The sequence below is a fragment of the Crassostrea angulata genome, chromosome 10 (genome assembly GCF_025612915.1).
Source record: "Crassostrea angulata isolate pt1a10 chromosome 10, ASM2561291v2, whole genome shotgun sequence".
NCBI classification, from domain to species: domain Eukaryota; kingdom Metazoa; phylum Mollusca; class Bivalvia; order Ostreida; family Ostreidae; genus Magallana; species Magallana angulata.
The window spans coordinates 20048222-20064709 of NC_069120.1; the positions used below are offsets into that span (position 1 = coordinate 20048222).

The 16488-nt window shown below is 31.7% G+C and overlaps 1 protein-coding gene across 5 annotated transcripts in view; it reads right to left on the bottom strand.

Moving 5' to 3' along the window:
* The window catches only part of LOC128167190 (paladin-like), a 68372-nt gene extending 52584 nt beyond the window's left edge, over positions 1-15788 (bottom strand). Inside the window, exons 1-4 of one of the 5 annotated variants that reach the window (XM_052832761.1) lie at positions 15705-15788; positions 13622-13760; positions 11239-11517; positions 1101-1223 (exon numbers count right to left, since the gene is read on the bottom strand). In XM_052832761.1, the coding sequence (XP_052688721.1) occupies positions 1101-1185 (85 nt within the window). In that variant the 5' untranslated portion in view covers positions 1186-1223; positions 11239-11517; positions 13622-13760; positions 15705-15788. The other 4 variants (XM_052832763.1, XM_052832762.1, XM_052832764.1 and 1 more) reach the window with 4 other exon arrangements.
* Positions 15789-16488: the final 700 nt, after the last annotated feature.

Below are 16488 nucleotides of genomic sequence, written 5' to 3' on the forward strand. Positions count from 1 at the left end.
TTACCTATGTAATCTTAACTTGATAGATGAGTGTATATGTTATCTAGCTCATCTAATGTCCATGCACACACTTTGCCAATTAGCTGAAACTCAAAACCTTTAGTCATATGAGGTGGATACCTGGCATTTTCTGACATAATTAAATTATGAAATATAATACATGTAGTACCATGATAATAACAATTGATCTGGAAAAATCCAAACATTTTTAAATCAGTACATACCAAATGGTCTCATGACTCAAAGGGGCATTGCATGTTCCCATTGCACAATAAAGTTTCAAAAAAGGCTTTCCTAAATTAACAAATCAAATAATATTATGTAATGATTAAACTCAAAGAACAGAAAACTTCTCACTTTTCAGTTCAATGCAATAAAGCCCTGATCAAATTGTCTTTCCCATAGATTTGCCGAACAGCTAGGTCAATGAACAGGAATTATTTATCATCTTCATGCACCCTAATCACAGCTGAAGATGTATACTATTTTTCTAAGGGATATGACCCTCTCAGACAAAATGATAAATATGGATATAATATCTATGTTGTGGTATTGCACTGTGAGAGAGGACATCTCCATATACCGGTATTACTTACCTGTACCTATATGTGATACATGTATTAGCATGTGATAGAGAACTTGAGCATCACCACCAAGAACAATATTGCTTCATGAGAGATGATTTTTGTAAACTTCTTAACTACCTGAAGATATTAATTGCTTTAATTGTTAAAACAGATATTGTGTGTCCTCTCTTATCTGGCTATATTGCTTCATTTAAGAGGAATTTTGTTTACTGCTTACTTGGTGATATCGCCCTGTAAGAGAGAAATTTTTGTAAATTCTCACTTGGTGATATTGCCCTGTGAAACAGATTTTTAGTGTAATACTTAGCTGGTATCAATTGCCATGGAAGAATTTTTACTGTAGTTCTCTCCGCAGTACTTGTTGATATTGCCCTGTGAAACTGTGTGTAAGTAATACATATGTAATTAATACATATTGAGTACTGTGATATTGCCCTGTGGGAACGTTTTTGTTCAATACTTACTTGTAGATATTGCCCTGTGAGATTTTTTTTTAGTAAAACCATTACCTACCTGGTGATATTGCCCTGTGGGACAGGATGGGGCTGTCAGGTTCTGGGGAGGATGGTGGAGTGAGAGTACTAGAACCAGATCCCATCTCTTTAGTATTTCACTCAATCATTTTCAGATCAACACCTACAACAATTATGGAATGATCGAATAAGTTCCATATTCTAATATTTGGTAGTATTTATCTTTCAAATCAATATTTCGCGGTATCAAAATATTATATGACACCGGTAAACCTTTTTTTTAACCTGATGTACATACCTCTAAAATGTTGAGGAATGTATTCAGTATTTTATTACAAATACAAGCATGCATATTAATTTGTGTATGGTGTGAGACTAAGATGTTCATAATAAGAACATATTTGTTAGCACTTGCATAATTTTTCTTTAAAAAATATTGAAAGTGTTTATTACACTTCTCAGAATTCTAATAAGACATATAGATGACATATAGATGACATATAGATGAAAAAACAGACTAAATATCATAACAAAGTCAATATGAAGGAGTCATCTTTAAAAATCATTTTCAACTATTTCGACATTAATTCATAAGGAAATTCATTATTTATTAAGATGACAATAATATTATAGTCATTTTTAATCTTGATCTTACAGACAAGGAAAATCAACTCTTTTAATACTTTGTATTATAATATCAGCTCACATTTGTTTTAACTAGATACCGGTAATTAGCTAATTAATGTTCTGGTTCCTTCTTTGATCCATGTACCAAACACAAGTAATTAACTCAATTAGCACACAGGGATGCTAACTTCTTCCAGAGAGACTTTTATATAGAATGAATATGGGTACATCTGTCAAACAAAACTATTCCCCATAGGTATTTTGAAAATGACCTACCAAAATGACCTTAAGAGAGGCAAACATGCAAAAATGCATGCATATTTTCTAAAAGGACATTACTGAAATCAGGTATAAAAATCAGTTTACTTGATGTTTATAGATTTGAGACAATTTTCTTATACAGTTACTGATTAAAATATTACTTCGATAACTTTATAATCAAATGTCTTACAGAACTGTATAGGTAGGTAGGTATTCAATTCATGTATTTATATAAATCTATAATTCATGTATTTCCTCATACATGCCAAAAAAATGAACTCTGTACACGAGAAATAACAAAAGGCCAAGGGGCCACATCACTGAGCTGAGCAACTATAGCAAACTGACATATTCCCCATTTTTTTTTTGGGAGGGGGGGGGGGGAGGGGGCACATTTTTTTTTTAAAGATTGAGCCCCTAATAAAGAATAAATATTTTCAAAGCATTCCTCCTATATATTCCTATGTAAAATTTACCTTCCTAACACCCCCCCCCCCCACCACACTGTACACCCCCTACAACTGAGGATCACGATTTGGACAAACTTGAATCTACAATATCTGGAGATGCTTTCATAGAGGTTTCAAATTTTCCGGCAAAATGGTTTTTGAGAAGATTTTAAAACTTTAACCTTACAGTTCCTATGTAAAAAAAAAAAAACCCATTGGCTGATCCCACCCTACATCCAGGTATCATGATTTGAACAAATTTGGATCAGGTCAGCTACAAATCTAAAACAGGTAAAATACTTGATATGGTTATAAACTGGATACATGAAATTATAAAACATGTGGTAAGTACCATCTATTTAGATACATTAATGTATTTTGTTTTGCCTCGGACTGGAATGTCTCGACTTCATTGGATGAATAGCGTCACGTGATTGCCTTATAAATTTCTTTACACGGCGAGCGTCAAAATTTATATGGCAACATGGCGGACGTAACGTTATTTAAGCTGATTTTTTACACAAATGTTCAACCATACCTTTGATTTTTAAGCCCAAAAATATTTAGAGTGACCCCCCTTTGCCCATGACGTAATATTATGATCCTACAATATGGCATCCAGGTTTCCACAGACGACTGACAAGAAAGGTAAAAAATTAAGCTATGAATTTTAATATTATGTATTATCTTTTGTTTGTTTAAATATCAAACTTTAAGTCCTCGACAAAACAAAACACTTATTAGGTTTGTTACTGACTGTGTTAAGAAATTTGTGGGATCGGTAAAGTCCATAGAAGGCGGAGCCTCGCCTTCTATGGACTTTACCAACCCCACAAATTTCTGTACACAGTCAGTAACAAACCTAATAAGTAATATTGTAGGTATGGATGCATGACTACTAGATCGTATCCTCACTTATTTAAATACCATCCAGTTATATGAAAACCATTATAATAACTGTATTAAGGATTCTGACGTACATCCTTTATATCTAAGGTTCACACAATTATAGAGTTCTCCTTGCGTTTTCCATCAGTGAGTTTAACACATACCATATTCTATTTAAAAACAAACTGTGATGATCCCAAATCATATGTCGGTTCTGATTACCACAGGTAAATTACACTGTACTATGGAGCAATTCCTTTTCTAATTAATATTATCACTTGGCTTAACGAGACACCAGTATTGAACAAGATACATGTAGATTGTAATATAAGATACATAAAAACATCATGTATCAATCTTATAAAAGCATACATTATATCGTATTTACATTTTTCAGTGTCTTTGCCTGTGATAACACTACGTACCGATTTTGTACTACACAGTCTGAACAATAATTAAAATCAAAATGACGTTAAATTGGGGCACAAGGGGGGTTCCTAATTAAAATTCAAATATTTAATCGTACAATTGCTGAAAATTACAAAAATATAAGTAAAAAGGAATCATTCTTTGAATGTAATTATGAGGTGATAATTTCGGTCAGGGCATGATCAAATCTATTATAAAGCTCTTCAGGCTTTATTGGATTTAATCCCACCCCAACCAAAATTATCACCTCATAATACCCAGAGAATGATTCCTTATTCCTTAAATATAGACTGTACAATTACTAATTATTATGTTTCCTGTTTGTTTGCACGATATGTTCAATACTCATCTATTTTCACATAGTATACATAGAGTTTATATATGTCATAAGCATACTAGCTGAAATAAAGCAAAGCAAATATACTTTCAAGGAAAATCTTGTGAGTGCTGCCAGCTGGTATCAAACTCTGGAACCTAAAATCAATGGACTTGTGAACAAAAGTCACATGCACTACTGCTTATATAATAGTGTTGTGTTGTGCATGTACTATGCCTAAATAGTAGTAAGGGTTTGATACATGGTGCACGAGCCGGAGGCGAGTGCACTATGTTTCAAACCCTGACTACTATTATTACTTATTAGGTTAGTTACTGACTCACTATGGAAATATATTGGGTTGATCAATCTCATAGATGGCGAGGCGAAGCCGAGCCGTCTTTGAGATTGACCAACCCAATATATTTGCGTAGTGAGTCAGTAACTAACCTAATAAGTGTTTTGTTTTCCCGAGGACTATCAAGCGACATATTTATTCACAAATAGCAATGATCTACGCAAAGCCAAAGATGTTTAACACCTCGTCCAATTTAACTCATTTAAACTCTTCAAAATTTTCAATCTCACCTTTCAAATACTATTTAAAAATCTTTGCTTCACCTATGTTCACTTACAATGTTTTGTTGCTATTCAATTTTAAAAGTTTTCTCCCTTTCCTCTGCAGAGATTTGAGCAAATTTCGACGCTGCCATTTTGTTCTGCTCCAGACAAAACAAAGTGACGTCAATATTTTAAGGGCAACTACTCTAATTTTAAAGAATTTCAAAGGGCAACTACTCCTAATACTTTAAGAACTTACAGCATGTGGTTTATGTATTAAATACTATGAAATGTCAAAATGATCGAGTAAGGGAAGCGTCGGCCAATGACGGCCATATTGCCTCATATTATTTCTCACCGAACAAATATAGAGATATATGAGGCAATTACATGCTATGTCTAAACCAATGAAAGTGTGACATTTCAGTCCAAGGGAAAACAATTAGGCATAGTACATGCACAACACAACACTATTGTTATTATTATGCCGAGTGTTGTATATACTGACATGCTTTGCTATAAGTAGCTGTGACGTTTGAGTGATGTCTTATCCCCAAAAATAATCACCGGAAAAGCTAAGCGTTTCTTCTTTCAAATTAATCGATTGGTTTGATTGAATATTTAATTAACAAGTTGTTGTACAATAAAAAATCAACAAAGGTTAATGTTCCTTTCAAGAAACAAGAGACGTTTAACCTTCTCGAGAAAACTCAAAATGTTACGCAGACGAAATCTCATTGAATTTTTATTTTTGTACATTTTTTATCAAGTGTCATTTAAAAAAGCGTTTTTGTTATTCTCATGTAGAATTCTTATGAAAAATAGCTAATTGATTTGTTCAAAAGTTTATCAAAATTTAACTGATAAAATTACTGTCAATAATGAGGCGTTATTGAAATGATTAATAATTTTAATTGCTTGATGTCAATCGTATGTTTCTACATTTTATATATATAAATACCTTTAGGTTCATCATCGGCTTATGTAGCATAATGGTAATGCGTTGGGCTTCAAGACGTAATGATTTTAGGATCAAGAGTTCGAAACCGGCTGTAGGGACTTGTAAAGTTTTCGTTGAAAGCATTAGCCTTGCTCTATTTTGGCATAGTATGCTTACGCTATATAAACCCTTTGTATACTATGCGAAAATAGATGAATATTGAATACATAGCGACAAACTGACAGGAGGCATAATAATATGCAACAGTAGCCTCTGGTTAATGCACTATGTATCAATTCTGGACTACTATTTAGGCATAGTACATGCACAACATAACCCTATTATGTAACTGGTATAGCTCAATACTGTCTATTTTGGACATTGCTACAATCAGGGCGAGCTCTGACAGTCAAAATAGTACAATATAAATAATGTCTGAATTTTCAAAACATGTATTTATAGCTGAGGTCAATTTCCACTAAAACCTGCAGTATCACACATTGAGATGTATTGCCATATACCATATTATATCTGGCAGGTTTTTCTCAGGTGTCACAAAATTAGCTTAAATGGGGTAAATTAATATCTAACCTTTTTTTATACCTACTTCAATTTTTGCAATTTAAAAGTTTCAAATGGCAAACAATTTCTAAAATAATTTCTGCATACATGTACTATATTTGCTTGTGATGTGAAAGTGATAGCAACTACCTAGTAAGTCATGAAAATTTCATCATTGCGAAAATAACAAGAAATACAGTGTTTGGTGCAGATAATGAAGAAAGTTCATCTTTTTAGTAATGTTTTCCTCAACAACATACAAGAGAGTAAATTATATGAAACACCATTTTAGTTTTGAATGTAAGTTGTGTGATAATTCAAGCCTTTATATTTACATTCAGTGTATATTTTCCTCATATTTGCATTGGAAATCTGCGACGTTCAATTTCCTGTGAATACACTTAGCCTAGTCATGCACCATCAGCACAAATGTAAACGTCATCACATGTTTTGAGTATATTTATTATTGTAAAATTAAATGAAACGTTCGACCTTACATAACAAATCTGATATGAACTTATGAAAAACAATAAATAAATCATATCTATTCGTTAATAAAGAGGACTTTTCTCTACAAAGTTTGAAACATGATATTTTTAGTCATGGAAGTGAACTAAATAACACATTAAAATGGCTGCTCCATGCATGTATGTTTCCCTGACTAAGAGCATAAAATCAACAGTGCACAATACTTCGTACAAATATAACAAAACATTGAATACCTAATTTAACAATGAATAACTTTTTTTCAAGAATGGATTAAATGGTGATCCACTTGGATTTTTATTTGAATATAAAAATTTCCAAATAGGTCCCCACAACAGAACTTCAGATCCATCTATTATGATTTGTATTCAATGGGCATTTGATTGACATGCAAGCAATCAAACCCATGGCAGATTAATAAAACTGCTGGCATTTATGTGAATACAACAAATCTTTTTATCAGAATTTTTTCCGTAGTTGTGATACTGATTTTAACAAATAACTTGATCAACTGTTACCAATACATCAGACAATAATAGTCTAACCCTTTAATGACAGGCTTGGCAAGTCAGTCTATTTAAAGAAAAACCCAGACATCTAATTTGTATACTTCGTAGTCTTAGCGTTACTTTTAAAGGTTTTCTGTTAAGTCAGTTTCATAAGCAAAATGTAATCCTTTTTTTATGAGATATATGACCAATATATTTGAAAAGTTAAGCTGTAAGTTAAAAACATTACCTTTGAAAGAACCAGTTATTCATCTTGCAAAAAACAAAACCCAAAAAATATGTATATTTGCAAGCCATTAGCAGAAGAGATAAAAAAAAAAGTCAATAGATTCAGATATGCCAATGATATATCCATGAAGATAACTCAGATTATGGGAACACTGAATTAATCCAAGATGACAAGAAAGCAAATTATATCCACACATCCATTTTAGCCAATTTCATGTTCATATTATATATCACATCTAATTGATATGTATGTACTGATGGAGTTCACAACATTGTGTCCACGATGCTACATGTATCTAACAAAAAGGTACATTGTGTAGTCCCTTCTGTTATCCATGATTTGAAATCCATTCAAGATGATGAATATCAATGAGACATAATGATCAAGTGTATCTATTAGAGTTTGCAAGATGAGCATCTTAAAAAAATGAAAAAGAACAAAATAAACCTTGTTTGAATGATATAACAGAGAGGAATCTAAATCTGTTTTTTATCCTGTGAACATGTTAGGAACAATAAAAGTATTACAAAAGTTGTTAATATGACATTTTCAAGTTGATTGCTATGTTAATTAACTGACCCTTATATACAATGTACTAAGAAATTTAAAATTGATCACTTAAAAACATACATGTTAACTCTACCGATTTATGCGGAAGTCTACCGCTTTTTAGCTCTGTCTCCCGCCTACCGCTTTTATTAAAAATCTACCGCTTTTCTTAAAAATATGTTCCTTATTTTGATAGATACCGTATTTTTCGGAAATTAGGTCGATACTTTTTTTTCCTGACACGTGGACCTCGCCCTATTCATCGTTTCGCCCTATTTATGTTTTTTTTTTGGTTGGAAAATTTGATATGAAATTTTGCAAAAATTTATGCAACCCTCCAATAAAATCATGAGTGTTTACTATAACGCGTACTGCTTGAATTTCTGTGTAAAAATCGTATGGATTTTAATCAATATACTGTAGTAATTTATCATTTAAACAAATTAAATGTGAATAAATTTATTTCTTCTTACATTTCTTACTTTGATCGCTAACTGAATCATCTTTCGATCATTATTACATGCTGTCATGCATATTGATCGTGTGCTTACGATAAACAGGAAATTGATATCGTGTGGTAAAAGTAAAATGAGAACCGTACAAAGGGTAATTACGGGGGAAAAATATCGTCGGGTAGAAATAAAAAAAAAAAACAATTTGTGTTTTCTCTGTATATTCAAAATAAAACTCTCGATGAAATCTTAGCCAGGTGTCTCTGAAATCAGTCTGGGAAGCGCCTACTTTGTTGATACACAGCTGAACTCTCGGCACGTGCTAATCATGCCCGCAGGCTTCGATATGTTGACTCGTGAGTATATACACACTAAAAAGTCACACAGACACAGGGTGGCATGTGCTACCATAGTCATGCCTCCAGGCTAGGTTACTATCCCCCGGTTTACACCAGTTTGTACACATAACAGAGAAGTAATAAAACATGATCTTAAATTAACCCGGCCGTACTGAATTAATTGGTTTGAAAATTTTGTTGCAATTTCAGACATTTTCTTACGATGTTTTTAATAAATGCATTTCATTCCCTTTTGTTTAAAACTGTGAAATAAGATTAAAGGCTACCATATGATAACGTTATTGGTTTAAACCATTTATTTAATTCATTAAAACTAGCGGTATAATTTTTCGACCAATTCTTCGAAGTCGACCTATTTATACTTTTTTTTCTTTTTTGGCTAAAAACGGCCTCCTTCGCCCAATAAACCGTATCGACCTAATTTTCAAAAAATACGGTAGCCATTTTGGAAGCCATTGTGGTCAAAAAATCTCGTCCGGTTTGAAATTAGAAAATAAAAAATAGAAATAAAAAGCATTGTTTTGGAGTACAAATTATTACAAAATCTGTACCCTAAAAACCTCCAATAGTCTTACTACAGCACACATCTTATGTGCCTAATGGCAAGGAGAAAGATTTAACTTAACTTAAACTTGGACTTTTGGTGGGATGTTACTATCTAGTTTGTTCATTAAAACAAGCTGTCAAATATTGATCTCCTTTCATTGAATTTGCGTCGGGAAGCTCATTATAAATATTAAACTTTTTCCAACAAACTGCTCTGTTGTGTGAAATTGACCTGTTTCAACTGAAATATACAGCCTTGGATGAAGTCGGACAAGTGTCATTGCATCCAAAGTATTCATATCTATTAGCCAATAACAGGACAGTTTACCATGAGTAGATTATGCCTTCATCAAATTGCAGTAATACATGTCACATACTGCCCAAAGTTCACGCTCTTGTTAAAAAGCTTTAAAACTGAGGCAAAGCAAACACGATTAGGTACAGTTCAAATGATCTGAAGATAAATTCATGCTATTTTGTTATCAACTCTTCTTAAAAAATGAAAGATTTGTATTCATTGCATTATATTTACATCCACCAAGTATGACTCCCTCCCATTTCTTGGTGAATTTAATTGTGATTCATATTTATAGCTCTGTTGAAACTGACAGACCTAAAATCTACACGCCCCGTTTATCCTTTGGTTAAAACCTTCAGCAGCCTAAGAAAAATCATAGACTGCACAAAATAATCAAGATTATGTCACACTCAAATTCCCATTTTATTGTTTAAATTAACCTGTATTACTGCAAAAGTGCTTTTAAAACTTCAAATTCATTGGTCAAAGTTCCAAAAATATGTATATTTCTATTAAAGTATCTTTGAAGTTTTACAATGTTGTTTCATATTTTCATATTTAAAAACATCCATTTTCTCAAGATTTGTCTGCATTATCAGTTTCTTTTATTTCTAATGTAAAATAAAGCTTAATTAACACAGAATAAAAAACAGTACAAATACATTTTAACCGAGAGATACATTTTAACCGAGACGTGACACATCAGAAAAATGGTCTGTACTACACGTTCATGTATGAATATATTTTGTACAATTATCATCCCTCAATTTAATGTGTTTTTTCTTAAATCTTGAATTCATCATTATAATATTCTAATATACTGAACATAAGCTCAAACGTAGTTTTGAAATTAAAATGTGCACATTCACAGTTTATTGTGATGATAACAAAATTAATTCCAAATCCTAAAAAAAGGATGTATCTTAAGATACATCTTTTTTTTAAGATGTGGAATTAATTTTGATTAATCTTAATTAATTTCTGAACAAAGATTCATATACATCTCTGTAGTTTAATACCAAGTGGGTCATATTTCTATATGAAACATAAAATATAAATTGCCAAACAATAAATCAATGCTTTGAGTCGAAGCTACAATTCTTATGGTTATGAAAAATGAAGTCCTTAATGTGTTTCAAGCAATTTAATTGCCAAAGCTAGAAGCATGCAATGTGATGCAAAATTATTTCCTTTAATTTCATTTACTATAAATTCTTTGAAACAAGTACTTCTTTAATTAATACACCATATAAGTACAAGTATTGATGGCATAATTTTTAACTAATTGCCAAAAATTATGAACTTATACCTGAATAATTAATAACCATAACCACGAAAAAAAAAATTAATCTAAATGTTGTATCAATGCTAGCTTAAATATGCTCCCTTCAAAGATAAAAATCTTCTACCAAATGACCAATTACCATACAATCTGTGTACATGGATGAAAATAAATCAAAACTTACACTGCATTCTGTTGCAATCTAAACATTAATTACAAAATGCTTGACAGACGCCATTCCAAAAGAGTCAAAACTATTTTCTGATTTTTTTAAAAATCATGTACAACATTTAAAATCTAAAGCGATAGGAAATTGCCACAAGAAACATTTATAAAATCAACCTGTATTCCATTTATAAATCAAAATAGCCAAGATATGAAAAAAAACAAAAATTTTTATTAAAAAAAATCTTCCCTAAAACATCTCTAAATTTACCTTAAAATAAGAAAAAGGTACCTTTTTTAAGCCACATACACGAGTATCTCCAGTTGGTGACTTTCTTTCACACAATTCGCTGTAAGGAATATTACCAATAATTTTTCTTTCTCTGTGGAAAATGTTCCTATAGTAGTTTGGCTTCTGTAATAAGGTCTTTTGTATTCAGTAAACAGGTGCCTTCACTGGATAAATGTCAATGAGCAGAATACGACAAGATGACTAGTGCTCTCCTGTAAATTCACACGGCTAACTGGCAGTCTTGTATCAGCAACAACCCTTTATAACGTAAAAATCAATGAAGTGTCTATATATACATATGCACACCCTAGCAGAGCTTTCTATACTAGCTCACCATCGTGGCTTTGCTCCAGTTGTATCACTGCTAATGCTGTGCTCTGTATCATGAAGTAAAAGAATTGCCATAAACAAGTTCACAGTTTTTAAGAAATTGACAAGATCTAATTGACTGATCATATATCGGACACTAGAACGGGTCAATGAAATCTCTAAGTGAATGTCAGTGATAGTGATTTATTTAGCTTTATATCTTTTGGTAAATTCCTATTGCTTAAAAAATATCTAAATTAAAAATTAACACTTTTTTTGCTTACATGTAAACTTATATATATTATATACAATTGACACACCTTTATCTCAATAAGGAATTATACATGGAATATACAAATCCGCGATTTAACAGGATATCAGTTTAAAATAAAATAAAATCCTTATACACGTATAATATTCGTGCAACATGAGAAAAAATAAGAGTAAACTTTGTTGGTTTACCCAATATTTGTACATGTACTGAATAATAACCACATTGGAATTATTATCATTCATATTTTTTTATAACAGTTTTAAAAAAAGAAAGAAAAAAGCCAGACTTAGTGTATGTCATTCATTACTTATATGGCCTATATATGTATATGTTATTTATCATACTCTGTTTTAAATTGTCTCTTCACTTAGAATTGTATTTCTCAATACAGAATTACAATGAGCATCAAAGAGAATTCCTGGATCAATACAAATATGAAGAGGGAATGCATGAAGTTAATTTATAATAACATCTCAGACTGTTTTAGTTTAACTGTAATGCCATTGGTGGGTTTTTTTTTAAAAGAAGAAGGTTCATTGGCCACATTGCTCACCTGGGTACCATACCTATTAAAAAAAATCTGACACTCAACTATGGACTTATTTTTTAGATCGGTTAAATTTTCTTGCAAGACTTTTGTTATTCACAAAAGCAAGTGTACTTGTACACACGTGATGTTATGTTAACAGTCATTAGTTTTTTCTAGTATTGGGCTGACATATATGCCATATACATGCAAGTCTTTAATTGCTATGCTTACAATTACTAAATGGCAGCCTTTCTTTAATTTTATCAGAAACAAAATAGAGACTGTCGACAATGCGCTATTGTTTACAGTGAAAGGGCATTGCAGAATGCCGAGTTCCTTTTATCAAGTGTAATGAAATATATATTTATTAATGATTAGAATTCAGAGTTGTTTTTTTTTTTACATTTGAAATGATCATTTCAGTATTCACTGCATAAAAAGGGAACTCTGCACTGTCCTTTTTACTTTTAAGCCAAAGTAGGAAACAAGTGGTTGGAGCTTATACTGTATAACCATGCAGTACTTACTATGTAAGAAATTGAATAGAAATGTCAGTCCTGTCACAAACACAGAATCAATGACTTTATTTGGAAAATTTACCAAGATGCAAAACAGGGACAGGAATGCAATATATTTCAATAACATTTTGATGCATGAGCTTATTGTCAAGCTTCAACAATCATGCAAGACATTTTTGACTTCAAACAACAATGGTCACTTTTTTCTATTAAGTTTAATTAAAATTGATTGTGTATTTTTTAAATTTAATTTTCTTTATAACCAAGTTTAGTTTATAAAGTAAATCAACAAAATAAAACACCAGAGTCTGAGTATGTTGAAGTTTGAATGTTTTTGATTTTAATTGATATCAATTTTGTTATCAAAATTAATTTAGAAGAGAAATTATCAAGATTAAGCATTCATTTTAATTGAAAACAAAAAATTTAAACTAACCAAAGTCAATTTTTTACCAGTTAAAACCAATTAATGGACACATAATTTTCGTATAGTCTAAGCAATCTTGGGGCTAATAGTTTAAGTTAAATACATTTTGTATTGATTATTGTCTGGTTCTTTGATGATTTATGTGGGTGGGCTATGATGGTAACAATTATTACAGAAAAAAAATTACATAACCTACATTAGCAGGTTATGTTTTTATTTTGCAATACATTTCTCTGCTTGCTAACTTCAAGAAAGCATTTTATTGTTTATTATTAAAAGTTGTGGTTGATCAAATAAACTATTACTTTTGTTTGGAGAAGACTAGATGAGGTCTGGCAGCCTGATGTCCTGGGCTTCGGGGCATTAGTACCGGTAAGTTTCCAGCTATGATATGGGAATCATATGGGATTATTAAAAGCACATTTTCTGCAATTTATGGAATGCCTGAAAATACAAATATATCACATACAATCTTATATGGTCTGTTTTAATGTTACAAACTCTGACTAGTATGATTAATATTTGTTACAAAATGATAATTAAAGCCTTAATATATATGTACATGCGCAACATCAAAGTGCTTAATCTAAGAATTATAAACTTAAAATTAAATCTGAACAGCGCTCGTAAATACTTTAATAGGCACTGTCACACAGTAATATAAACCCTTTAATTTGTTTTTGTTACAACCGACTGCAAATGTGAAACTTGTGGCTGAAGTGTTGTATTCCTTTCATGGTCTTTAGATTTTATGCATAGAATTTATTTCTTTTTTTATGTGCATAACAATTTCATAGCAACCAAGCAACATGGCAAGGCAAGATGTACATATACAGGTGAGACCTCTACAGCGAAATACCTTGGGCCTTAAACTGTTCATTACGCTGTTAAGAGGTCTGTGGCTTATATAGGAGTTTTAGGGATAGCGGTGATCAGATGAAAGAGAAATATGGCTGACATCGCTTATTTAGAAGCAGTGCTTATAACTTCAAGTGCATCACTGAAATATGCAGATATGGTCAGCTCAGAGATTTAAATTATTAATGTCTCTTGTGCAGCTACTGTTACTATGTATTATACTGATTTTCCCACCAACATTTTTGGTGTAAAATATATAATATATATTTGAATCTCATTTAAACATGGGTACCATATGTATGCATATCCAAAAGGTGGGCTTCACCCAAGCTGTTCAAGTAGATATATCCCCGAGTACCCAAACTCCGCCACCATAAGCAGAAAACATTCCGCATTTCTCTGCAATTTATTTTTTGCAGTTTTTATCATTTGCAATAACTAAATATAATCTGAAACGTTATAATTCATAAAATTATTAACAAAAATATTTCTATTATTATTTAAATAAGCCCTCTGAATACGACGTTTATCATACTTGCCTTCATAACTTATGAACCTAACTCCGTCACCTTCATGATCTATGATACGCCAGGGAATGAAGACACATTAACAATTTAGTTTAAACTCAACTTGTATCTAGGCCAATTTAAAAGAAGCAAAATCAGTGGATACAATTTAAATTGTATTTAATTTCATCAAAGTGAAATGATCGCCAGAATTAATAAATGGGTCCTTGTAACAACAATCACAATGACCTTTTCAGGATGTATGGAAGCCGTTTGATTTTTGTCCTTACATATTTCATAAATATCATATCAATAATGAATATATTGATGATTATATTATTTATTTATTACATTTTTAATAAATGTAGCATATTCTAAACACCGACATATCGTATATATCTGTAACCCTGTATAAGGCAAAAATTACGGCATGAGCGATTTGACGTTATCATCAAGTGTACTGCATGAATGCTATTGCAGACTGAAAAAAATGTATTAATGACCTTAATAAAAAATAAATTACATGTGAAATGTTTCATCTTGACCTCTCTTAAAATGACTGACCACCGTTAATCATCGAATGGGCCCGCATGTCAGGAATATCGTTATTTTAGTGCAAAAAAGTGAAAAAGTGTTAGCTGATTTCATGCAATTATTGTTGCATAAAATGACTTTGTAATTTTGTTATGTTTGAACACATTCTTAAATTTAACCGTTGTAAATTGTTGACATTTGATCGAAATTTTTTGACATTCAAAAAATGACTTCATAACCGCACTTGATTTTAAACAGCGAGGAGTTTCCCGAAAGTGACGCAGTTGGGGTAGTGACGGAGTTAGGGGGCTATGCGATACACTATAGCATTGAGTAAAGTGAAAGGGACAGACTGGGTATGCGACATTTCTGTGCCGAAAATAAAATAACGAGATTAATTTGATCAATACCAACCCTTAAATCTATATATTGAAATCTTACTTTAAAGAGGAGACCGTCTGTTCTCATTTCAAAGATTAAGTATACTTACATATCGTCGATATAACCATTATCATGGTACATGGTCCATTCTCCCGCCATTCTCCCGCCATCTTTCAAAGACGTTTCAGTAAATATAGGCATTTCGATACAAAGACGTTTCGGCACCTACCGGCGGATCCAAAGTTAATTGGTTGGCTTTTTACACCCTTTCCCTTCTCAGGAACAAGTACATGTATGTAGTTTTTCAAGCATCACCGGTAGAAATACGTGTAGCTTATCTTGTCAGTGTGAAAATAGTTATGGTGGGTGTGACTGTCTATTTATGAAAGTATAATATCGGTTGTAAGAGACATAAACATGGTTGTTCATATAAGAGTTATAAAATATGGTTTATTTTACCATTGCAAGGTAAAATCAGGGACTATATATTAACGCCCGTTAGTATATACGTCCCTGGTAAAATGAATTATTGTAGAATATGTTACTCTACATTTCCCACACTATTTACAAAACAATGATATTGTATCATCTTTGAAAAATTTCATATCTTATGGTTTTATCTGAATTCTGGAAATAAGAAAAATATGCCAGAAAATTTTCTGTATACAATCCAAGAAAAGGTCCTTATTATGCTAACAAAACCCATATGCAAACAAGTGTCAAATTTTGTGACGATAATTGACTTTGTTCCATGAAATATATATAATCACATTTAGTGCACGAATTCGAGAGGGTGCAACATGATGTATATGTATAGTATATGTAAATAGTTTATTTATTATGCACAGTTAGGTGTAAAGGATGAGGCACCATAACACTTGGCAGTGGCTTAT